Genomic DNA, 26829 nt, shown 5'->3' on the forward strand with positions numbered 1-26829 from the left:
TTCAATTTACTGCATAATGCCCGACACTGGTGTTCCTTTGCTAGGAACTTTGTATTCAAAAGGTGTCAGACTTGCACGTTTTTTGATGAGCCAACACCACAAAATAAGTATTACATTTATTCACATGCCGACATAATATGCATATTGTTATCAGGCAATAGTCCACTCTAACTTGCTTATATCACAGCATAGGCTCAAATCACTAACAGCATACTGCACAGTTTGGATTTCACTTTTAGAACATCTGATTTTATTGCAAAGCTGTGTACATAGATGTTTTCAGAAAAAGGATTGAGTGAGAGGGGGAACAGGGGGTGTTCGATCGGAGTTTGTAAATTGTTAGGTCATTAGCAAAAATGGCCTGGAACCCATTCAAAGTTCAGACAGCAGTCACTTTGTGTGCGAGCTATTCCTGCCTCCGTTTGGAGGGTGGTATTAGATGTGGGGGCAGCTCTGTTGGCAATTCATGCCCTTCCAGCTTTACTTTTATTAAATGATTGGCCAAAGCAAACTCTTCATCATCCAAAAGGCCATCATGGTCTACGTCGGCGAGCTTCCATATCTTTCCCAGCACTGTGTTAGGGAGCTTGGACTTCACCATTTCTTTTTTGGCACTGGCCCCTGTGATTTTACCATTGACTGGCGAGAGTGTGTAGAAAATCTCATCATAGGTAGGCTTGTCCTTGCTAACAACCCATTCAACATCGTCTATGCCTTCACCAGCACCTTCTCCGTAGCCATGACCAAATGGACCATTCATAGTGCCTTCGAAGGCCCCACCTTTCACCACTTGGTTTGTCATCTGCGACTCCTCCTGCCGCACCATCACCATGAGCCGGGCAATATCATTGGCTAGCATGTCAGCGACTGTGTCCAACAGTTTGGGCTTAATGACCTGGAATTTGGCAAAATCTTGGGTCTGTAGCAGTTCCTACAAAGGGGAGAAAAATATTAGCCCTGGTCACAATACAACAAAACAAGTTTATCACTGTTGTTCGCATTACAACTAAGTGTGCCATTTACCGTGTGCTCAAAATGTTTGCATCCCCTCTATGTAATTTTAGCTAGCTTTGTGAGTAGAAACAGGACCACACATTTAATTCTGTTCAGGTTGCTTAGGTTTCAGCCAACTAATCAATTGCTGAAGACATTCGTTTGGTTAAGTAAAAGTTACCTGCAACTCTTTTTCACCAGCTTTGGTTTCTTTTGAAGACTCACATGCTGTTGAAAATTCCTCTGCAACAAAACGTTTCAAAGAAATTCAAGAGCCTGCACTCACTTTAGTGTTCTATCAAATCGTTTTGGGTCATTCACTCTAAGTGCCTCCCAAAGCTCCACCCCTGGAGACCATCTTTAGATTAGTATAGCGCACAATACCATGCAAAGTTGAGTAATGCAGGGTAGGCAGAAGGGTTACATGTGTGCTGGACAACATGAGTTACAGGAAAGTAACATTTCTTCTCCAGCATTGAATCTTACATTGATTCATATGGTTTTGAATAGATTACAAAACAGAACAAAACGCACAAATATGCACAAACATACCTAGGGAGGAGGAATATGGCACAGCTTGGGAGAACAGTCCCTGCAACACTTGACTTCTGCGCAGAGTTCTTGTCAATGCAATAAAATCTGGTGAAGGTATGCGAGAAGCTCCACGTAGCGGTTGTGCAGATGTCCAACCGGCCCTCGTGCCAAAAGTTGTGGACAAGACTGCTCTCCTAGATGGTGCCTGTGGCCAAACTGTATCCTTGCATTGCTATCAGCCATCAGCAAGCTGACAAGCCATCTGGAGATTGGGGGCTCAGATAGTCCCTTGCCAGATGCAGTAGAGCGCAAGCCAACAAACAGTTGTGAGGACATACTATGTTGATTGTGCCAAAGATTATGTATTAGATATTAGGAGTGCTCGCTTTACATCCAAGGAGTAAAGCGATCATTCAGCAGGTGTTTGGAGGGCAACAAAAACTGGTAGGACCAATGGCTTGTTCAGGGGATAAGTGGATGGCACATTGGCATAAACCTCAGAGTGGCCCGGAGAAGGACCTGGTCCTTGTGGAACAGGAGGTAAGGTGTTTAAGAAGAAAGGGCCTGAATCCACTTACCCTTCTGGCAGAGATAATGGCCATCAAGAATGTTGCCTTCCAAGAGACGAAACTGGGCCATTTGAATTAGTGAGAAGAACGTTCAATTCCCAAGAAGGGGCCGGGGCAGGTTGTGTCTCAAGTGAAGCACCAACACGGATTTGCAGATTGTGCATTTCAAGGAACGAATTGCAGACTAAAGTAAGACTGAACAGTCATTTTGATGGAATTGTACCAATACCATCTCACTACCAGGTTAGAGACGTGATAAATCAGCTAGCCATTAGTTAATTCTTTGGTGTCAACAATACTATGATTTAATGGTTTCTTTTTATGTTTTTTCCCTCCCTCATCATGTGTTTTTTCCCAACCACATGATAAACTATCCTTTTCTTTAACGCACCTTAATATTTGCACCATGAACAATTGGATTGCAGTCATGCCACAAAGTGATTTTATTTAATGCTTGCTAATGCTTCCCTTGCTAGGACGAAACTCATGGCCCTGTAGTAGGCAGCAATTAAAGACAGAACATATGTCGGCGTCTACTTTTTGAAGTAGCGTGGTTATGTCACTTTGCTAAACACACAGCGCACATAGAGCAAATATTAAATTAGCTGCATTCACAAAATAATAGTATCAGTTTAAAAACCCAATTGTGAAAAGAGCGCATGCATTAGGGATACACTTTTTGCTTGATAAGAATTTGTGCTAGATATTTGCTTGCTGGTTTAGAAGATATGCACAGGTACCCGTGGTTACTTTATGTAGGATGCCTTTTAGTGAAGAGTAGATATGTACTTTGATTCTAATTGAGGATTTTTGGCCAGAATTCCATTTTTGGTTTACTTCAGTCTAACTTTGTCGGTCCCTAAAATATGTTGCTGTTCTGGCTTCCATGGAGCTTCCAGTGTCATTTTGTGACCGCAGGGGATTCTATTCTGTGTTCACCTGCTATTGCAACAATTCCCCCCCCCCCTTATATGCTGCTTTACTTACCCTTATGGCTAGTGCGGACAGCACCCCTTGTTCTCCCAAGAGCCACCTGTGAGCTTTGCTGGGTCCCCTTAACCTGCTCCGTCGCGGCTGTGGTGCCCCCTTTCTGTGAATATTGTACACTGGTCACCTCTTCCTCGTGGATCCCCTGGATCGTACTTCACTGAAATGGAGACACCACCCCCCCCCCCCTCCCCCAAGCAATGGCTAGCCAGACACACAATCGAGAGCCCAAAACCTACCAATGCACTCACAATTCCTGGGCTGTTTCCACTGCAGCTAACTCTTTGATATGTATCTCCGTGTCCTGGGACCCACCTTCGCAAACAGTAAAGTGATTAGAAGTACAATAGTGTTCGTGAATGTCTTGCCCACTAGGTTCTGAAAGGCGCTGGGATTCTTTCAACCCATTACTGTTTTTCTATACATACTAGGTTTGTATATTCTACTTCTAGTACTTGAGTGTTTTATCTTATGCAATACAACAAGATAGGTATTTCTACAGTATATTGCGTTTGCTCTATTTTACAGCCTGCGGCCCGGATCTTACCTCTGTACTTGTCCACTCCGACCCTAACAGAAAAACCAAACTGCTCTGCTACATTACTACAGCATGTTTTGTGCATCTTTGGTGGACACCCTACTACTTCACGAAGTATATGCCTTTATACACCCCTCACCAGAGGGCTGTAAAAAAAAAACCAACTGATGTGTAAACGGGTACTAGATCACAAGGAATACCTGTAATACATAGAATGGACTTTTCATGCAATTTAAACATTTTGTGGAAAAGCTCGATCATGCGGTTATTGTTTGCACTTTGCTCTAGTGAGAACATACAGGAAAGGGCGACCACAGCTTATTAGTCCAAGTCCATGGGATAATGCCTAGAGAAAGCATAAGGCATAGCTCAAGTTGCCACCTTATTGATTTCCACCAAAGCTGCCATTGTTCACACTCTAAGGGTGGACATGGCTTCTGGAGGAGGAATCCACCATAACTTGCAACGCTCCAGAGTACATTCAACCAGTTGCTCTGAAGACTTGAATATAGGAGAACGCTCAAGGAAGAATAGCCACATTTAAATTGTGGAGAGTGCACTGTGCCTTGAAAGACCAATTTCCTATGTCAGAAGCAACAATGATACAATTAGGGGGGGGGGGCGAGTCCAGAAAGTCACCTGTGCCTGTGGGGGGTCGGGGCGGAGGGGGAGGGGGGTTACAAATATGGCACACTGGAGGACAAATGCCTAAACTTCCCCTAGCCTGCGAGCCGGAATGATTTCCACCAAGGCGGACCTAATGCCTTGGGCACAAATGACTTGTGAGCTGAGGAGAATATTCAGTTCAGAAATGTCTTTATGGATAGCAATAGGAGCACATGCCTGGGTAATCCACTTTTGTACATACACTATAGCAAAACCTAGCCAAAACAAACGCTGTACATTAGGTGACGCTGAAAGCGTTGCCTATAAGCCACAATTATTTGCAATGCAAGACAGAGGACATGTGTGGAGCAACACAGCCTGTTGGTTGGTTAGTTACCCACTCATTGGCAGCCCCTGTCCATGCCAGTCCCAATGGTCATGCCCACCCACTACCTGCCCCTCCCCACCCAAAACACCCCGCTGGGATCTCTCCGAGCTAGCTCCATCATGATTCTAACATCACACTTTGCTCTGTCGACAGCTAGCTAGTGTTAATGCAAAGCAATCTTCTGAGATTTAAAGACCTGACTGCAGCTGTTAATGCACTCCTGGTTTAATGGGAAAAAATGGCTTATCCAAGTGTGGCTTCAGATATGTCGACATGTGTAGCCTCACATCTGAAGCCCAGTTAAAAACAATCAATTGCAAAGCCAACAGTGTTGCACTGTGAATAGGCCTTTACCAGAGACTGCCATCATATGCTCAGGTACCAACACCACTCTCGAGCCGTTTCCAACGTATGGCCAAATAGTATCATTATGGCATAGGCTGGCAAATGCTGACCAATGCCCACAAAAGAAAAAGGTCAAACTGTTGGAATTTCCAATGCTTGTATAACTTTCTTTGATTGCTGCACATGATCAATACATTCTACAAAGTTTAAATGCATTTTAATAGGTTTGAGTGGCACACAGATTCAGAGGATAGCTCAGTGAGTTAGGCATGTTTTGCATAGATCTGTGTTCCCATGCCATATCACAGCACCAAATCTCTGGCAAGACTAATTATTCCTGCCCATTTGCTTGAGGCCCACTTGTTCGCAATGTATTAAAAAAAATATATATATTACTCACCGTAATCTTATTTCTCATGCTTGTATCTGCTTAGATTCACATGCTGTGCATAGGCCGACATCTAGTGGAAGCTGCAGAGTATTACAGTTTGTTTTTTGAAACTCGAAAAGGGCCCCCGAACTAGGGCGTGCCAGTAATACTATCCCTAGTGTGACGTAGGGTCTGGTTTAGGCATTTAATTATCGTAGGGGGCCAGAGGTGTGCAGGGTATCTCACCTTGCATTTTACTTGCGAGAAAATAGGTAAAAAAAATAAAATACTGCAAACAAATGGGCCTCAAGCAAATTTCCATGAATTAACATAGAACTGTGATATTAACACCTACCGTGCTACAAGACAACATACCCAGAGCAGGAAAGGCTATTTACACAACTTAACATTGTAATTCAAAACATGTGGAGAGCCAAAGGTTACAGACTCCTGAAAGCATTAGTTGGAGAAGAATATTTGAGAGCCAAATGTGAGACTGTGGCACTAAAGTGTCATGGCTCATGTCTAGACGTTGCCACCAGAGGATACTAGGGTCCCAGACAAAATCATCTCATCTCTGTGCATGAGGAACGGTTTAGCCTATGATCTGCTCTTTATTTGTATGTATTATTTTTGCATTTATGGAGCACAAGGCCTAGCTTCGAAAAGCAACAGAGTGCTTTACAGAGGTATACAACAATACAGATACATAAAAGAGCGCTTGAGGTAACCAAACAGATATACAGTAGGAGGAGGGGCGCGGGTAGGATACTGAGGGGTACAGCTGTACCGAGGGGCAGGTGGCGTCTAGTGAGTCAGGTGGCACAAGGGCCAATATGATGGCCTATATGTTGAGGCAGAGATTCCTTGAAGAGGTGGGTCTTGCGTTATATTCTGAATTGTAGGGGCGAGTCCGATGTCGACATGGAGGAGGTTCCATAGTTGGATAGTAGACAGAGCAGGCTTATTTTTTGGTCCTTTCCTTTTTGCAACAGCGGATATCAAGTCTGTCTACGTGTCCTGGCTTCTGGTGATACGCTGTCCCCCGCAGATGTAGAGTTTCTCCACAAGGTAGCTCGGTGACTTGAGGGCGACTGCCTTATAGTTGATGCAGCAAGACTTGAAGGTGATTTGTCGTGCAGTGGGAACCAGTGAAAGTCGATGAGGGCTGGAGTGATGTGGTTTTATCTGCGTAGACCCTTGAGGCATGCGGCCGCATGTAGGACACTTCTCGGGGGCACAAGGGAGTACGACGGGAGGCCTTCGAGGAATGCATTGACCCATTCAGGCGTGATAGGCCTAGTGTTTGAACAGTGGCTGTAAAGCTGTCTGTAGGGAGGAAGGACTGGACTTTCCACAGGAGGGAGAGCTGATAGCAAGCTATCTGAGTTTTCTTAGCTATGTGTGCCTTGAAGGTTTTTTTTTTAGAAATCCTTGAAAACATCCGTTTACTAGGTAATTTCTTCTGCCTGTAAGGTTTAAGTCATTGTTCTGTTAAAAAGGTATTTATATAGCGCACCGTCACCAATGGAACTGGTCCCCAGGCGCTCTGATGGATCTGTAAACAAGGAGGGCGGTTAGGGTTAGTCGGGAGGAGGAGAGTGGGAGAAGTGGTGTGCTGTTGGCAGCTTCAGCTCGGTATACACCGGGTGCTGGGCTTTGGTGCAAGTATCGGATCCGGCGAGACCTCGTGTGCTGTTTATGTGTTTTTGCTGTGGTGTGGTAAAGTGCGTGCGGATTGCTGGGAGAGAAGTGGTTGTGTGACTTGTGTGGTTTAAGTATCCAGAGTTGAGGGTTGGGTTTGTGGGTCTGTATCCTGATGTCAAGTTTGATTACGTCTGGTCCCGTTCCGCTGTATCCCTGTGGGTGGGGTTGTTGAGTTCTTTATGGGCCGTCTCGCTGTGCTGGTGTTGCGCTGATCCAGTTTTATCATAGTAGGTATTGTAAGGAGTGCTTACCATCTCTTACCATGGACCGATCGGTGTCTGAGCTTTTCTTCGGGCGTGGAACTGGTTGGTACTATCTTTTGTTGTCAAATGTGGCCCTGTTCGGTTGGGGCTTTGAATGTTTCAGGATCAAAGTGGTGTTGGAGGTGCGTCCTAGTGGATCTGTCTAGGTCAGCCTGTGTATTCAGTCGTTGGTTTCCTCCTGTCATGACTACCTTTAGTTGGTTCTTTTGTTTCCGTGGGGTGACTGTTTAGTTGTAGTTACTGTGCGATGGTGTCTCGTGTGGGTGCTTGTTCTGTTTCTCACCCTCTGGATTGGGGCTATTGGTACAGGGATTTCTGTTCCCCTGCTATCTGCCATGATTATTTTCCAGGGGGAAGAGAGAGTGTGTGAGTGTTTTTTCAAGTTGTTAGTAGTTTCCTGAATAGTAGGTGGATTGAGGTCATTCCAGGTTTTTGGCGCTTGGTGGGAGAAGGAGTATCCGCCATGTTTTTGTTGTAGGGTTTCTGACTCCAGCAACAATGAATGTAATGTAAGTGGTCTTCTTCATGGTTCTTCTGCCAATAAAGTTGGCATTGCTGCATATGGCTGGCTCTGTAAGAAAGGAGGGCAGGGTGGGACAGTTGGGTAGCGGGAAGAAAGATGCTGAAATCTTTGGTGTTGATGGATGCAGGTCAGAAATACCAGTTACCTGTGTGTCAATATGAACATTTCTAGGTGGTTTACAGCTGCGACTGACTCAGCAGGTTTGCCATGTGGGCAGCTCAGGATTGCAGAGTGTAAAAATTACCAGCATGGTTGTTGATAAAAGATGGATAGGGTCTTGTGAGGAACCACGAGTGAGACACCCAACACTCATCGTTATAGACTTTTATTACATGATAAATGGGTTGGAAAATGCCTTACTGTCCATTAATCTAGGAGGTATTTTCCTACCTCAACTAAAACTAAGGGTCTGTCCTGTTTCAGAAATCCTATCCTAGTCCTCTCATGCTAAAAGTAACTAAGGTGTTAAGGGTATTCGCTTTGGCTTAGAAAGTGCACAAATGTTCAAGTGCAACAAAAAGATATAACTCCAACAATAGCAAAAGAGGATGACCCCCCCCCCCCCCTCCTCCCTCCCTCCCTCCCTCCTCTTTGTGTTGCAATCCACTCCAGGGGAAATGGCTCCCTTCCCCAGGTCTTTTCAACATTCAATGCAATTAAAACACCTAAGGGCATGAGTCTTCCTTGGGATTCTCTTTACAATGTATCACAGCTTGGGTGCGGGTCCCAGACTCGCAAAACCCCAGGTCTACTCGCTTGCCAGGTTCTCTCAGTTCCCTTTTTCAATTTGGGTGTAGGCCCTCGACTAACAAAACACCTGGTATACTCTGACAGGTTCTCTCATATGCTCATCTACTTTCAAGATGTGAGGGCATATGCTCCCCTGACCCTCCCTCTCGGGTCCTTTTATCGCTGGTGTATTTGAATCTCCCCCAATACTGTGACAATCAGTTTGTGATGCAAGCCATAGGAAATTTGCCTCCCGTTCCTATTAGGGAATGCCTTGTCCAGCTTCCTCCCAGGGCCCAGGCCTTCGGCTGTGGGCTCACTTGGTTTAGGATGGCTCCCTTGGCTTCTCCGACCCCGCTCCGGTCCTTCTCAGCTTCCGCTTTCTCCCTCTGCTTCGGGCAAAGTCTCTGCAGCTGGTGGCAAAGCTCCTCTTTTGCCTCGGGTCCCGCTTTAACTTCCCTCTTTCCTGGGGGAATGCATCTCCGGTCCGGACTCTGCCACTCTCCGTGCCGCTTCTCTGCCTCGCTTGCCACATTCCTCGATTCCCAGCACAAGCTGGGAAGTCTTCTCCATGGTTCTCCTGCGTCTTCTTGCTCACCCGTTCACCAGACATCTTAGCTTCCCCAGCAGTCACTAGCCAGTCGGATCTCCATGTTGCTCTTGGATTTTCCATCTTTGAACTCCCGCTCCAAGGAAGGGAGTTGCTTGTAGCCCATCAGCTTCCTCCAAGTATGAGACTGCCCGTTCTGGTTTAGCCTAGTAATGTTCATTTGGGCAGTCCTCTTTCTTGTCTCAGTCCATCATGCTGTTTGCTACAGAACATTGAAACACTTGTTTTGACCTAGTACCCGCCCTTATCAAGGCTGGGCGAGGATATTTGTATGCTGAATAGCATCCAGTGCCGTTATACACGAAAGTATTCAGCGCAAAAACTGAACACGCTAGTATTTCGTAGACTTAAAATTTCCATGGATGAAAGGAGATCGGTAGTCTGAATTAAATTACCAAATAAACACTACAAAATTGAAATGCAACTAACGTGAACAGAAATTATAAGGAAGGAGCCTTGAATGAACACTCACCATGTTCTGTTTTTACACTTACTACGTTCATTATAACAGCACTAGGGGCTCATTCTGAATAGGATATTCAGCATACAAATATCCTTGTTCATCACAGCCCAGTCTTGATAAGGACCGGTACTAGGTCAAAACACGTGTTGGCTTAAGTGCAAATTTGTACTTCGGGTAGTGGGGAAAAATGTACACAACACATGTGGGTAAAGGTGTACCAACTTTGTATTTTGAAGTAGGATATGTGAATGTAGAATTTCATAGGATTTGTGCTATTGCCCTGGTAAGGGAATCATTTGAAATGGTTACTGAGGTTTTGCTGAACTAAGGGATGACTTCAAGCACATTAAACGTGTGTGATTAATAGGTACCACTTGATCTGCTGTTACAATTATTACACTTCTAGCAGTGACTAGAGACTCAGTGTTCACTGTATTTACTATAGACTTGTACATGGAGTAAGGTGTACTATGCATCTCCATTAACTTATTACAGGCTGGGGGCCAGCCTGTTTACACACCCGAGCTGTGGTCTTCAGTTGGTTAAAAAGCCTACTCTTGAGCAGTTTCCTGAAAGTTAAGTGATTCTTCTGCAGGCGTAGAGATTTGGGTAGGATGTTCATTTAGTGGCTAGAACAGAAAAAGAGGATACTTGTTGTAGTTTGTGTAAGTTAGGGACCAACACTAGTGCAGCATTGCTGTACCCAGGTGTTCTGGAAGGAGTGTAGTGCTGAAACGTACTCCTGAAGGAGAAACGACCTACTCTGTAGTATGAACGATGGGCTATGCAAAAGGTTTTGAAATGCACCCGTTTTTGATGGGTAGCCAGTGGAGAGTATGCAATTCTGGCGTGATGGGTTCAAATCGCTTTGTTCTCAGAAGTACTCTTGCTGCTGCTTTTTGTACTCTTTGAAGTTTCCTCATTAGGTAATATGAGAGCCAGAGGCTGTTTGCATAGTCTACTCTGGATAGTATTCCAGAAATGATAGCCACAGCCCTGTGGGCGAATTAGTAAGGTAAGAAGCGGCATAGTATATGCAGCTGGGAAAAACAGCTTCTGACAATGGCTTCAACCTAGGTGTAGTCCATTTTCATGCCAAGATTTCTTATGGTTGATGGGTTTTGCCAGGGTCCCATCTCATCAGACCACAGGATTGTGGTGGAACTAGGACCCGTAGGATTACAGAGTATCAGCTCTGTTTTGCTAAAGTTTAGTTTAGGTCCGTTTGTCTCTAGGTCCCTAAAGATAGAGAAGATTTCTTTGGCGTCTGATTTAGCGTCTGAGATCCTAGATTTGAAGGAAGTGGCTTTGTCTCCAATGATGGCTTTTTGTATTCTCTACAGCGGAATTCTAGCTTGGCAGAGTCGGATTGGTTCGCTTGCCCTAGGGATAGGGTGGCACGTTTTTTGGAGCGGAGTTCCAGGACCTCTGTAGCGAGGTCGTCTGTAGTGAACCAGGCATTTGCGTGACAGGTGGGTTTGGCTTTTTGCGCTTTGAGGGGAGCAATAGCATCCACTGCTAGCTTGATATAGCTGTGTTGTAGGTTTGAGCTAGGGTCTCTAAGGCAGGAACTTGTAGATGGGGTAGTATTTTTTCAGCAGTGAGCTGGCGAGAGCTTCTGGAGATTGTTGATGGGAGTGATGTGGTAGGGCGGTGAGGTTGATCTGGATGATGTGGTGGTCAGACCGGGGGGTGGGTGGGGTCAGCGAGTGTCCAGTGATGGAAATAGAGCAGTTGTGCTGGGCTACCCCAGTCTAGGGTGCGCGACCTTGAATGTGGGTGGGATCAGAGATAGTGATGTGATGGGAGAGATAGCTGGCTGGGTCATATGGGTCTGCTCTGGGCTTTTTGAGTAAAGGTCTAATGTATGCAGATTTCAACTGAGATGGGACTCTTCCGGTGCTGATGGATTCAAGGAGGGGAAAAAGATGGGCATCAGATAGGATATATGATAGGGAACAGGGGCATGGATCCTCATGGGGTGCATGAGTCAATGGTAGCTTGTAGGTCCTCTACAGACCGAAGGTCGAAAGGCAATAGAGAGGAGGTAGAGGGAGGGAGGGATTGATGTGTTGTCGGTGGCGCGCAGGTGGGAGAGTCCTTCATTGTCAAGATGATCCTGGATGTCTAGGATCTTTTGGTTGAAATATGTAGCAATCTGGTCACAGAGCTCTTGTGTAGGGGTAGGAGTTGTGTTACAGGCTCTAGGGTTTTTGAGTTATCTGATGAACTTCTACATTTCCCTTTCATTGTAATGTGCTGAATCAATGAGTTTGGAGTAGTGCGCTTGCTTTGCTTTGAGCACTTCAGCCCTGTAAATGCGTAACTGTTGATGGTAGGCACATTTGCTAGTGTGTAGATTGTTCCTTCTCCAGATTTCCTCCAGTTGACTGTTTTCCTTGAAGTGATTTTGTCTGGGGTGAACCATTTGGCTAATTTGAGAGTTTAAATGTTTTTTAGGGGCAATGAAGTCCAGAGGCAGAGAGGGGTTAGGTGACGGGGCACAGGCCTCAAACGCGCCATGTAGGTGAATGCCATTACCACCCTGTTGCATTTAGCCTCTCAGTATTGTTTTTGGCCAGTGTCTCTTTTCTGTTTCAAAACCTCAACTCCAAGAATGCAACTGGGAGCAACCAAAAAAAGAAAAGACCTGGGGAATGCAATCAAGTTTTGAAAGGGACTGGAATGTGTCCTGCCAAACAGCAATGTGACATGCAACTCCTGACCTACCAATCCCAAGTGGATGTCGGTAACAGAAAAGGAGGTGCGAGTGAGAAGAGACCACAAGGAAGTAGAGAGAGAAACCCGCATCAAACCAAATTGGTAACACAACACTCCATCACATGAAGAAATTGACATGGAAAATTAGCATCCTGAGCACCTGGCAGCCATCCTACAAATAAACTGAAAAGGGGGCAGGGTTAAGAGGGGTTCTTAAAGCTTTTCACCTGCGTAACCAACCCCTGGGGAAAAGACATGCACTGTTTGGCCCATATAGTCAAGTAAGCTCTGACTATAGCTCTGGAAGTAATGAGTTCAGGGGAGAGGCGTGGATCCAGAACCATGGAGAGAATAGCATAAATGCAGTGAATGGAAGTTGCAGGGGAGAGGTCAGTAGGTGTGGAGATAGACCGAGAGACAAGTCAGAGGACAGACGATAGAGCCAAGTGTTGAAGATTTGCTAGCAGAGTACAGATGAGGTATTGAATGTGAGAAAACCTGGTACTAGTTGTAGGTAATGTAGTGCAAGTGAGAAAGCATGAAAGAAAGGGGGAGACGTTTAAAGGGGCATAATAGTGCGAGAATGATACTGTAGTGCAGGAGGGCAGGGAGACAATGCAAGACAGTATTGGGAGTAGTGGTGAGGGGGAGAGGCGCAGGGACATAGTTGGAAGCGATAGGCAGAGAGTAGTAAGATTAGTGTATTGAGGTGCATATTGTGTGTAGGAGAGTTGGGAGGGAGAGTACGGAAAGGGGAGCAGAGTGGAGAGCGGGGAAAAGGAGTACAGTGGTCTGGAAAATAGACGAATTTGGAATAAAGTGTGCTGTCCAGCCGCAGGCCCTCATGCAGCTGCCTGAGCCAGCTCTAACCGGTAAGCACAATCATATACAGAGGGTGGGGGTAAGACAAAAGGGAAGAAGTCCAGGTGCAGGGGAACCTTGCACAGATTGGCAGACCGGACGTAGTCATCACAGGCAGACATTAACATAAAAAGGACTTCCCCTGTAATGAATGGTTTCATTGTTGTGGTGGAAATGGGTTAAGTGTTCCCGGAAGGTCTCATATCGTGTGACTAGTGACCTACAATAATTAAGGGGTTTGGTGGGCAGGTCTGTCAAGTTGCGGTCCTGTGGTGCACCATGCCGTTTTCATGGACTTGCAAGCCAATGAATAAAGATGCTTCTGTTTGCACTCACCTATAATTGGTGCATGAGTCAGGTTTCTCCAAAATCTACAAAAAGGTTGTATTCCTTTATCCACAAGTGCAAGCCCGCTTTGACCAAAACAAGCACCAGAATATTGTGTGACTAACTTCTGAGACAAACAAGATGCAAGGTGAAGCACAGTCTTGGGTGCAAATTTGAATGTGTGAGAACCAGAATGTAGGTGGCCATCAATACCAGAGAAAGTGAGCACATGAGCCATGAATTTCCTGCACACTAATAGTCCCCGATGAGGCCGATTAACTAAAGGAATTGTGAGTCTGATTTTCTATAGTTCATGGATAGCACCAGAGTGCAGACCAAGTCTGTTCTGAAGCAAAACTTCACCACGAGCACAAGCCAGTCCTCACATTTGAGGCAGATGGGAATACCCTTCTGACACAGTGAAGGATTCACTGCGGCCATCACCTTGGCAAAATCTCTGCAGCTGCAACTAAGCCCAAAATGTAGGGACCTAGAATTGGTAAGACAGCCAGGATCTGGAACAAGCTCTGAGGAGCGCGCAATTTGCATTTCTTCAGAACCACAAAGAAGCAAGAGTAAACACTTGACAGAGGGGGAGGAAGAATGGACTTTGTTGTAGAAAGTCAAAAGCAGCTTCTGATATCCTGTAATTCTGATTAGTTATCGGGGTGGTAGGGATGGGTAGCATTGGAATAGGGGGAGATGGGTGGGTAAGCCTGCAGGTTCTGGATCACAGAAATGGCCTGGGTTCTCAGTTCATAGCTGCCTAGTAGCAGGTTGTTGCAAGAACCCACCCGCTACCACTGATGTTGAGCGATACTAGGCCTCTTGTGTCAACTTTGGTATAATCTTCTGTGGTACAACGCCTTTTTAATGAAAAGCGCAAAGGACCAATGGCCTTTTCAAAGGAGCTATCCTGCTTATGTTTATTCTGGAAGAGGGGTTATAACCTCAAAAACCACCAGCTGGTCTGCTCCCATCCCATATCTGGAAGGTGGAGGAAGGTTTGGGAGCAGGTTTGGTTACGGCTGAGAATTACTAGGCAATTATGGTGTGGTCTTCTCCCATTGAAAGGACTTTGCCAGTTGAGGGATGGCCGTGTATCTGATGAAAAGGCAAGTTCCTGACCTTGTCCGAAGCCTCTTTCAGACATGTTCAGCAACAGACCCCAGGATATCATGTTCCAAAACTGGTCCCCCCCTTTCATCTGAAAGATCCTCCTGGGGTCTTGTATCTTCAAGCACGGACAGGAGATTTGAGAATTTGCTAATGTCAGGTAGAACTTCCGGTCCTAATGGTCTAGGAAGGAGGAGAGAGCATATTAACCAGAGACTGCAGAAGAGGGAGAGAGTGACCCAACTAGGTCAGAAGGTGAGAAACCTGGCAGGTCCCCTCATATGGAAGGAGCTTGAACTTGGGCATCCAGTTTTTTGGGGCCAATATACGAGGGTTCTTCTAGACCTTCTTGGCCTCCCTTAGCATACCCGACTGAAGATCATCCCCCCCCCCCCTTTTAGTCCATGAGCAAGATAATCATCTTGTGGACCATTCTAATGTCGGGGAAGCCCTCTAGATCATCCACGTTTACCCAGGTATCTAGAGGTAAGGGGTGGGAAGGGGAGGCAACAGCTGTGGAAGAACTTGTCGAGGGGCAGCTGAAGACAAGTGCATGATCACTAGAACCTGAGACACCATAGTAGAGGGCACGGACCAGGACTGTAAAAAAAAAGTACCTTAGTTAGGGGAGGTCATAAACACTCAGCAGCTCACCAGCAGCAGTTTATTCTGCCCCAAATATCTGGTAGTGGAGCCAGCATGAGACCTACTGGGAGTGCTATCATCTAAGGGGGAGGGAGGTTGGAATGAGAGTACAGGGCTGTATAGGGCTCAGGATTCCTCAACAGCATGGTGCCATGAGGAAGAAACCAGGCCACTTCTGTCCTCGTTGGTAAAGCAAGTCAAGCCTAAAACAGAAAGTCCAAGACCCCTCTACCTTCTTGGTCAAGGTCCGGGACCGAATGTGCACTGAGATTAAGGGAGCTCACGACTCCTCCCAAGGCAAACTGGACTCCTTGGCCGACTCAAATCATTCAAATTGTGAGTAATGGGCGGTGCCGCACTTCCACAGAAGGGGGCTGATGAGCTGTGTTGTGCCCTTTTCCTTGGGTGGATCTGCCAAATTTGCAATGATGTGACATGGTAAGGTACTGTAGTCCCCTGGTAGGGGGTGATACGCTTGATTAGCAGCTGTGGGAACTTTGGTCCCTGTAGGGTTTGGAGGAACTCCGACTGACCAGGGTAGGATTATGCATGGTGATGCAGCAACCTGGTCCATGTTGGACCATGAGAACAGAGATTTGAGTGCCTTTCAAAATCCATTGCGGGTTCTCATGACCAGGCTCAGTAATTGAGGCATTAACCAATGAAACGAGCCAAAGCACATCTTCCAGAATAGTAGCGCAGGTCTGAGGTGCCTGCTTAATCTAGACAGGGATCTCAGGATCGGACATGTTGACGGGAGCAGTTTGGATCAATTTAGCAGCAGGAGAACGCCCTAAGAGCATGAGGTTGGAGGGGGCTGCTGGCCTTGCATAGTTCCAAAGGAACGGATCACACCGCTTACTACTTGCTGACTAGGAAAGAGTTACTGGAAGCTCTCTTGGGAGTCCAACAGAAACATGTCCCCTGATTGGTGTTCTTAGTTGAAAACGGGGTTCATCTTTCAATGTCACAAAGCCCTTGAGGTGTGAAGGATGGGAATGAAGGCTTCCTCCTACTTTAGCTACTTCTTAAGCACGCTATATAAGTCCTATGAAGCAGAAGGCAAAGGCATGACCCGCACTGATAACCACCAAGCAGAGCGCATGTGTATTCTGTGGCAGAGTCGTATCAGGAATAGCATGCAGAATGCTTAAAGCTGCTGCCAAAAGGGCATGAGTGCCAGATTAGTGCATGCACATATGAAGCCCTTATTAGGTGGGAGGAATGGGGTGAAGGGGTGGGGGACAGGGCCATATACAGGCTTGAGCCCTACTGATTCTGTTTTTTAAATACATGTATGATGCTGTGCAACATGCTAGTCCTTTCTGTTCCTGGAGGACATCCCATTAGTATGGTGGAAAGGAGACAAGATAGGATATAGTACCACATTTTGTTGCAAATTACCCAAATTGTGATTGTATTTGCTGGACAACTGATGGGCAATCAAACCAGCAACAAATCTCTCAGAGGAAGGAAATCCCAAATCTAGTGTCAATATCTATCGCATAAGAGCTGAAGACTATGTACCAGAGGAAAGGGATTATGATTTACTGAAACCTTGGGCTAGAAGTGTATTTTTACACATTCTGAACATTCTCTGTAAGGAAAGGCCTGGAAGGAGACATGATCAGCCAATATTGCAGGTTGGAGTTATAACTTAATCCAAATGAATTACGAAAAGGCATTGTCAAGAAAAGGGGAAAACATTTGCACTGAGAAAATCAACCACCCATTGACAATCTGAAGCATACATTTCTGTTCTGAGTGGCATGTGAAAGTAAGCATCCTGAAGATCAAGCGATGCCAACCAGTATCCTTCCTGAAGGGGCACCAAAATTGCCAGAATATTTACCATGTGGGTATTTTCTAAAAGGAAGAGATTTACAAATTATTAGTCCACAATGGTTCATAAACTCTTACTTTTTGCAGCTCCTCTTGAATGTTCCATAATTTACACAATGTATTTGTTGGCTCTCTGGCTCAGCCTCCGATGACTGTAAGAAAACTAGCAGAAGCTTCAAGTGCTAAACCCCATTTCATGATGCTCATGACAACATTGGCCTTGTGTCACATCCACTGTAGGTATAACTGGCTTTTCAGGTCTCCTAGCAAGTAAGATAGATCAGCAGGTTAAGCACTCGCTGCTGCGATCTGTGTGAGATCTGCAGGTCGCCGGTTCGAATCCCCGCAGAGAGCACTCAGCCTTTCATCCTTCAGAGGTCGATAAACAGTACCAACTCTGGTTGGGCAACACATTGTATGAAAAGATGTTCTTCATAAAGTGCTTTGGAGAAAGTGCTATATAACATTACTTGCGACAAAAAGTGGTTCAGAATAAAAGGGGTTCCATGTGTTAAAATCGCGGCAAAAATGGCTGTGGACACAAAATATCCTGTCAAAAAAGCAGTGGTTCTGACGCCACAATCCATGTAAAGGAGGCAGGGGACACCCCTGCAACCCCCAGACCCATTATACCCTTTAAGAGGAGCAGGGACACCGCTGCTCCCCTTCAATGGTATAATGGAGTACACCTTTACCGGGTCAAACCACAGCATTTTTGCCACGATTTTTTGTACAGGTGACATTTTTGCCACGATTTTAACACTGCATACCATAAAAGGTGGGTGAGGTTCTGAGATATGAGAAGTCAGGCACTAGATACGGTTGGATCTACTGAAGCCATAGGCTTAAATACGAAGTGAAACTATTTCTTAGCAATGTGAGTTTTTGGCCTGGTAAGTTGTTTCGACTTGTAAGACGTGAAGGCAATGCGAGTGATGGAAAGAACCCAAATGGATTTACATTTGAAAAAAAATAGTGGACAAAATGCTGCCGATTGCTCCCAACACAGAACTCTGGGTCACTGCTCAACACTGCTACATGGAGTCCCCTTTACAAGTTAAGTAAATAAGTAAGGTAAACTCCCCTGCAGTAAACTGGGGCAAACATTTAAGTTCAGAGTCAAAACAACAAGTGAGATTTTTGAAAAAGTCCACATTTTATGGGCTTCTCAGGAGGGAGCCTAAAACCTTTGACATATCCCTAACCGGCCCATTAAGAAGAACTATCAGTTCCCCGTGTACCAATCTTATCAACCCACCTGGGAGGAAGAGAGGCCACATTTGGCGCCAGACCTGCTGGAGGTAGAACAGCCAGACTAGCGATTCATGTAAATGCAGAAATATTAACATGCACCTAGACGTCCCTTCCAGCAAAGAGACCATTAACAGTGCTTAGGCATGCAACCCTTCTATGCTCTATCCACTCACTTATCATACCTCTCTGACCTATCTACACATGGATAACATTTCAATATATTAGTAATCTGTGGGAGGAAGGTATCAAATCTGGGCAGAGCCAGGCAAGAGGTTTCCAATAAGAAAAAAGGGAATTAATGTAAACTAAGAGGTAAAGTGGTCAAGATATTTCTTCTTGGTTCCCACGAGTGGTGAGAGTGTGTTGAGAAGTACAGAGTGACCCACTTTTTCCAATGCCCCAGGGAAGACAACCAGGTTAAGGTGGCAACAGTGGCCAGTGCTGTGTTAAGTAGAGGGGAATCGACCATTTGCATGCCAGTGGTGTTAGCACTACAGAGGCAGCAGCCTGGGTAGCAGTCCTGGATTAGATTATGTAAAAGTGTTTTTGGAGATGCTTTACAATTGCTCTTTTACTATGCCAAGAAAAGGGAAATGTGTAATAGGATGGCAGTTGCTGAGGTTAAAAATGGACTTTGAGAAGATCTGGATCGTTTTAGAGATTTGGTAAATGTGACGTGCACTATGGAAGCATTAACCATGTAGAAAGCGCTCCAGATAAGATTTTTAAGTAGGAGTATTTTACTACCTATTTTTTCGAGTTGTGAGTAAAATTATTTTTTTAGGGCATACAAAAATGTAAGTCTAATTTTCAATGGGAGTATTTTATAAGCGAGTACAAATATGTTTTAACTGGAAAAACTGAAAAGTTTGTAATAATTATTCCTTTGCATCTAGTTATTCGTGCTCCTTAAAAGATACACATTTACTACTTCTGATTAGTTAGAAATAACAGTAGTTTATTCCATTGGTACACTGTTCCAGTACTGTTCCAAACCTATCCATGAAACTGTGTGGGTGAAAGGAAGGGCACAAGACTCATCCATCTTCCTCTCTACCTGTGGGGTTGCCCACTGCATTGCCATCTTCTGCTCTAATTTCCAGTGCTACGCTGAGGACTCATTTTCCGGCTGCCCTCGGCCACCCTCATCTGACTGCCTTACTGCCATTCAAGATTGGTGTGCCGCCAATGATCTTTGTCTGAATGCCAGCAAGACTGAGATCCTCCTCATCGGCACACCATCTCCATCCTTCTGTCTCACCCTCTGGCCGGCCTCCCTTGGCCCTCCTCCTACCCCTACCTGCGAGGCTAAGAACCTCAGGGTCATCTTTGACTCCAAACTTCCTTCTCTGCCCATATCTCTGAGGTCTCTAAAAAGTCAAACTTCCTACTGCACCTCCTCAGAGGTACTCTGCCTTTCCTCTCCTTCCATCAGAAGCTCACTGTCTGCCAAGCTCTGGCTCTCTCTAGGTTGGACTATTGTAACAGTCTCTTTCTAAATCTACCTGCCTCTACTCTCCGCCCTCTTATCCAGACCAGGACTGCGAGACTTGTCCTTGGCCTCAAGCCCTGGGATCGTATCTCTCCAGCCCTGAAATCTCTCCATTGGCTCACAGTGGATGGATTAAATTCAAAACCCTCTGCATGTCCATGAGGCTTTCTGGGGCCTGGGTCCAAAACACATTCAGTTATCCCTCTGCAAATACCTCTCCTCTCAAGCTCTTTGCTCCTCTAACTCCCCCCAGGTGAATCGTTTTTCAAAGAAACGAGCTGGGGGTAGATCTCCATCTTTGGTTGGGGCCTCTCTCTGGAACAGCCTCCCTGCCAATCTAAAACTTGGAGAACCATCTCCGGTTCCGGAAGAACCTCAAGACCTTCCTCTTCGCTTCCACCTTCGTCCCCCCCCCTCCTGATCTGCTCTCTCTTGGCACTGTGCACTTGGCCACCCTTTGTCCCCTGGGCCCAGGTACCTGCTCACCCTGCCACCCTCCTGGTCACTCCTTGCACTGGGGACTGTATCTGTATCCTTACAGCCCCCTCCATTTTTCTTCTTTTTCTGCACTTAGACTTATCCAGACTGCTACCTTAAACAAAGCACTTGCCACTTGCTGGCTGCACTACAACTGTTTATTGCCCCCATTTTCTTTTTATTTATTATTATTTATTATTAATCTGCTCCGCACTTTTCACTCCTCCTTCCATGCACTTTTTCCCTTTTCCCATACACTTGCGCATTCTCAATGTCACCGGGCCTAGTAAGATTGTTGTGTTCTCCCCCGTTCCCCTCCCTTTCGTAGTCGCGGTCGGAAACACTTATGTGCGAGCGCGATACAAATAAAATATATCATATCCGCTTTCTATTTTTTTGTTGGGAGTATTTTTACTCCCCGTTTTTATTTTTTGGTACTATTTGCCTATTTTTAGGGAGTAAAGTGGCCGATACACCACTTATCTGTAGGGTTGCATGTACAGTAATGCGTCGGCTGTTTGGGGTAGATTCTGGATGATGGAGGAGAGGAATGGCTTTTGAAGATTGTGAATTTCAAGGACAGAGTAATACTAGGAAGGTTTGGGAAAGAGGGGAAGAAGTGGACTTGGTGAAGTGGTTTGCAAGAACAGAAGATTTTTGTGGTGTATGTGAGCTGTGATGTTCTCATATTAATGAACAATGGCCAATGGCTGCAGACTAAAAAATGGAGTGTAGATGGAAGGGTTATGGAGGCGTGTGTTCGATTTGAAAAGGCCCTTGTTCTGGTTATTGTACCACTGAATGTGTGAGAGGTTGACGGCATTCATTTTCTTGCTGCTGGGGGATCCCTTTTTTGAAAATCAAAGTAATTCATTATACCAGGTGGTGACCCGTTTGGTTTGGAGGGTTTTTAATTTGAGGCGAGGGGTGAGCGGTTGGCATTTGACAGGTGTTTTGACCATGCATCCAATGATCAGATTGTAAGGGTCTAGAAATGTGTGGATAGTCTGGTTTGGCTGCAGATCCAGGATGAAAGCAGCTACGTCTTGCTGTGGCAGGATGAACGCTAGGTACTTAAACGAGCTTGTGAATGTTATTTAGTGACTTTGGCTGATGTGTTCATAGGCCTGCTGTGTGGAATAGGCTAACTGATTAGTCAAGTCGCACAAGAAAAAGCCAAGTAAGTAGCGATTTGTAGGGGAGAGCGCAGGCAATGGGTGTCAGAACCCATTATGTATTGTAGTGGAGATAGTTGGATAAACGTGTGTACACATGTCGAGGAAAGCATTTCATTGTCCTGGAATCAGCTCAAATATTTTAATAGGAGAGACACAGCAAATCCAATTTCATTGGAAAAGCTGGCATTTGCTTTCACAGATGGAGGTTCATTATAAGATAGCATTTATGTCTAGCATTTCACGATGGTCCTATTGGCCAATATGTACGGGTTAAAAATAAATAACCCATGCAGGACTGGATATACTAATTTGTTCCACGCGCAAAGCATTAGGACCACTTCTTGCCATTATTGCTGAAATAAGGCATATCCCCTCTTCTAGTTACATGTGAACAGCTAAGCAAAAATGTTTATATTGCATGTATAAAAATCCCACGCCTAAGGGACAAAACTGGGCTACATCAAATGAATTGCTGCTTTAATAAAGGGCACATACAGATTTGTCAGCCCCACATCCCCAGGCTCAACTGATTAGAAAAAAAACGAAACCTTTAAAATAACAGGAGACACTTTGAATCGAATTTACCACACAAAAAAAAAGCTGTAATTTTGGGCATACCTGCATCTTCTTCAAGTTGGGGAAATCTCCTGGAGAGATCTGGTGCTCACGCTCTATCTTAAGGTAGATCTCGCCCAGGTTCTGGATGAGTTCTTTCTTTTTATTCTCTTTGCCAAATACGTTTGGCATCTCCTTTTTCAGCGAACCAATGATGTAGGCGTGCACCTGCCGAATAGGGAACATGGGTGAAGATTTCAGAATTGACACAGACGCGTAGGGGTGCTCTGCATCAATGTTCATTAACTAAAATAACACATTCCAGTGCAAACCGCCAGCGAGATTCAGAAATGAAGAAAATGAAAGAAAAAAAAAAAAGCCGCTAGGGCAAGGCTTGCTCCCAATTTATCTGCACATCTACATGCAATAGCTGCAACAGGTGAACCTCACAAGCCCACCAGCTGTAGGCCGTGGCGTGCCATTTGTAGCAAATGCTGAACAGGCTCACTTTCTCTAGTTAGACAGAAGCACTCCTTCCTTCACTTAATTTCACTCAACAGTTGTAACTTGTCAGCCTAAAGCAAGATGAGACCAGCAGCTGAGAAAGAGTAACCTAGTTAACCCTTTGAGAGTAAGCTAAGCCCAATAACTAAAAGCAAACTCGCAGCCAAATTATATTCAGCAATAGAATAAAAAATTATCTTTTTTACATTACTAATAATTTTATCTTGCCCACAATGCATCAAGTAATTTTCTAAAAAGGAGCTAATTTCACTGCGTTGTGTCCATGGAAGCAGCTCATTCACAAACATATGAGGATATGGATTGAATGTGTGTACATTTTGAATTTGTTATGTTACTAGCACTTTTACAGTGGACCCCTACCATTGGTATGGTCTCCAGGCACCCAGACCGGTCTGAAAGCACTGGATGGGTACGGTTTGGCACGGTTGAGCAAAAGATTAACTTCATATCCCAAGTCAGGAATGCCTTCCACTGGTTGGGCAACAGTGATAGAAGTCACTTGAAAATTGCTCAATTCCTATCCAAGCAGACAATTGCATCTTGCAGATGGCCCTTATGCAGAGTAAAGCAAGTGCATTGTTGGAATCGGTTGCAGACGTTTTGCAATAAAATGTTATTCAGATACATTTTGCCCCGCAGGGTTATGGCCTGCCAGATGCATGCAACCTGTGAAGCCAGTTTTAAGCATTCATATCTGCGCACACAAGGCTGGCCTTGTTAAGAGTGCTATGTCGTGATGGACCATCCAATAGGGGTTAAATAGAAGTATATTACTACCAGTGTAAAAATTACACTAGTCACCAAAATTCCAATGGGTGCATTTAAAAGAAATTCACTTTACTCTTAATTTTAAAAGGACACAAACCGAATGGATATTTTGTCAGCAGGCTTTTTAATGCTTTCAGAATTTCAGCTTCCTACAGCTCAGGGAGTAGTCTTTTTTTACCATGCCTAAGGATATACAACACAATGAGTAGGTTATGGCTAACACCCATGAAAGTGTTTGGCTTTAGGAAGCAGGACTCAAGAGCAAAATCCAGTAGAGTTGTAAAAAAGAAAAAAACTTTTAAACAAGCCTTCAGAAAAACTGGTTAGAATTAGAGCACAACGAAAGAGGAAGTATTCCAAAGAAGGGGCCAGGGCCAAAAAGAGGCTGCGAACCAAGCAAGAGTTTATAGAGGAAATTCTTTCAGGAGTAAAAATCCTGCAGCACAAAGTGCTCTGGGAGGACCATGTGGAATCATGCGAAAACATTGAAACAATGATGGACCATACATCGGGAACTTAAAGTAGATGCACTGTTTTATGGAACACCAATGGAGATCACAGAACCAGAGGCATGGGCAAGCAGCAGTTCGAAGCAGAGAAGTCTTTCAGCTGAGTTTTTAAGTGCAGTTGTTGAATAACAAGCAAGAAACCCTAGGTACACAGCATTGCAGTAGCCCAAAAAAAGACTGAAAAATAGCAGCGACCATGGCAACACAACAAGTGTGATTCGGAATAATTTCCTTAAGTGTGTGCAGTTGATCAATTCAAGATGATGCAACCGGTTTGATTTGGGATCAAACGACAAGTTACCAATGTATTTGGAGCCTTAGATTGTTTTACTACAGGAGCCAGGCACATGCCCAATGAACTGGGCTACATCCGATGGTCCCATAGCCAGGATTCACACCAAACCAACAAAACCTCGCTTTATTACAGTTCAGCTTGAGACAGTGGACAACCAGGGAGCGATGGCATACATGGCCAGGGAGAGCGTAGCAGAGCTGTGGATCAAGTTACCATCAAGCCATATAAAGACGTGGATATCAATGGCTCAAGTTAAAAAAAATAATACACTGAAAAAGAAAACACCACAGGCAGGTGGTCAGCTATGGGCATGGACACATTTTTATTTAAAAAAAAAAAAAGAAAAAAAAAAAAAAAAAAGAAAAGCCTTGTGGTACTCCACAGGGAAGAGGATGAAACTTGTAAGTAAAAGGGGCAAGTGAGAGTCTGCTTACTGTTGGAGGGTCAATGGAGTAACTCCATGCAAGGAGTTCATTTACCAACTCCAGTCTCTCTTTTCATAGATTCACATGATCTGAATATTTCCCAATAGGCTGGGAATACTCCGTTAAAATGTCTTAATGGTCATTTAAAAGGTGCAGTCATATGGAACAAGTTACTTACCTGTAAGGAACAAGTTACTTACCTGTAACTGTTGTTCTCCAGCATGGGTCTGGCATGGATTCACATGCTCATGAATATTCCCCGTCGTCTAACCAATCACTGGTCTCTGCGTCATACTGACCACAGCCAATGACTGCCCTCTACCTAAGCACCGCCTCTGGCAGCCATCTTCAGATTTGGAAGCACGTGAAGTGGCAGTATGACCAAGTGAAGAGCCGCAGAGGGGTAGGCGGGAGGGTTCGCATGTGAATCCATGCCAGACCCATGCTGGAGAACAACAGTTACAGGTAAGTAACTTGTTCCTTCTCCAGCATGGGGTCTGGCATGGATTCACATGCTCATGAATAAAGAATACATAGCAGTACACACATGCACAACCACGGGAGGTGGCAAAGGCTCAACATTAAGCATCACATCAACTCAACATTAAGCATCTTACCTCCTCACCAGGCTCACCTCAGGCGAACAGGTTGCGCAGCACTGCTTGGCCGACCCTGGACTCCTCCCTGGAATCCCGGTCGACGCAGTAGAATTTCGTGAAGGTGTGCGTCGACCTCCACGTAGCAGCCCTGCATATGTCCAGCAGGGGCACACCAGATAGGAACGCCGTGGTAGCTGCGATCGCTCTGGTGGAATGGGCTCTCGGACGGCCAGGCAGCGGTCGGTTTGCCAACCGGTGACAGTACATGATACAGCCGGAGAGCCATCTGGAGATGGAAGCCTTCGAGAGAGCCTTCCCCTGATTGACAGGTCCAAAGTTCACAAAGAGTTGTGACGTCTTCCGAAAACCTTTCGTGCGGTCCACGTAGAACTTCAGCGCTCTAGCTACATCCAGCGAGTGCAAAGTCCTCTCAGCCGGCGACGAAGGCGACGGGAAGAACACAGGTAACACCAAGGGTTCGTTGAGATGAAAGTCCGACGGTACCTTGGACATGAAGGAGGGGTGCGTCCTGAGCACTACCCTCGTGTCGTGAAAAGTCAAGTACGGGGCCTTGCAGGAAAGGGCCTGGATCTCTCCCACCCGTCGTGCAGAGGCGATGGCCACAAGAAACGCTGTTTTCCACGACAAGAACTTCAACGGAGCAGAGTGCAGAGGCTCGAACGGAGGTCCCATGAGCTTGGTCAGCACCACGTTGAGCTCCCACGCCGGGGCCGGAGCCTTCACCAGCGGGAATGATCTGAACAGTCCCTTCATGAACTCTTTCACCAGACGATGAGACCACAAAGACGTCCGCCCCGTGGTTCTGGTGTATCGGGAGATTGCAGCAAGATGAATCTTGATGGACGCGTGCGCCAGTCCAGCTTTGGCCAGCGTCAGTAGGTACGGCAGTACTTGGGGAGCTGTAATCCGTAGAGGGTTAATCTTCTGTGCGTGGCACCAGACAGAGAACCTCTTCCATTTGTGTCCGTAGCATTTAAGAGTTGAGGACGCCCTGGCCTTTGCAAGAACCTCTCTGCAGTCGGCCGGTATGTCGTATCCTCCAAACTCTAACACTGCAGGAGCCAGGCCTGCAAGTTCAGCGACTTCGGGTCGTGATGGAGGATGGCGCCTCCTTCCCTGGAGAGAAGATCCGCGTCCACTAGCAGCTTGATTGACGGGGACGCTGACAAGTCCAGAAGGTCCGGGAACCATATCTGCCTCGGCCACGCAGGTGCGACGAGGATCATCCTGCACCGTGACCTCTTGAGCTGGTTGATGAGCCGGATCAGCAATGGCAATGGAGGGAATGCGTATAGAAACAGGCCCTCCCAGGGGAACGAGAAAGCATCGCCCATGCTCCTCGGTTGGGGAAACCTGCTGGCGAACCTCCGGCACTTGGAGTTCGTCGCCGTCGCGAACAGATCGATCTGGGGTGTGCCCCACCATCGGAAGAGGCGGTCCACTAGATCCTGTCGTAGTTCCCACTCGTGGCACGAGCGCAGCTCCCTGATGAGTGAGTCGGCGATGGTGTTTTTTATCCCTGCCAGATGAAACGGCACCAGAAACATCCCATGGGCGACGGCCCAATGCCACAGATCCTGCGCCTCCATGGACA

At 45.8% G+C, this 26829-nt stretch overlaps 1 protein-coding gene across 1 annotated transcript in view; it reads right to left on the reverse strand.

Annotated features, from left to right (window-relative positions):
• Nucleotides 1-221: 221 nt before the first annotated feature.
• EHD1 (EH domain containing 1) overlaps nucleotides 222-26829 on the reverse strand; it is a 243041-nt gene continuing 216433 nt past the window's right edge. Inside the window, exons 4-5 of the mRNA XM_069644742.1 lie at nucleotides 22157-22321; nucleotides 222-931 (exon numbers count right to left, since the gene is read on the reverse strand). Coding sequence (XP_069500843.1) covers nucleotides 407-931; nucleotides 22157-22321 — 690 coding nt within the window. The 3' untranslated portion in view covers nucleotides 222-406. The remainder of the gene's footprint in view (nucleotides 932-22156; nucleotides 22322-26829) is intronic.

The sequence above is a fragment of the Ambystoma mexicanum genome, chromosome 2p (assembly GCF_040938575.1).
Source record: "Ambystoma mexicanum isolate Mex_15411 chromosome 2p, UKY_AmexF1_1, whole genome shotgun sequence".
In the NCBI taxonomy this organism is placed as follows: domain Eukaryota; kingdom Metazoa; phylum Chordata; class Amphibia; order Caudata; family Ambystomatidae; genus Ambystoma; species Ambystoma mexicanum.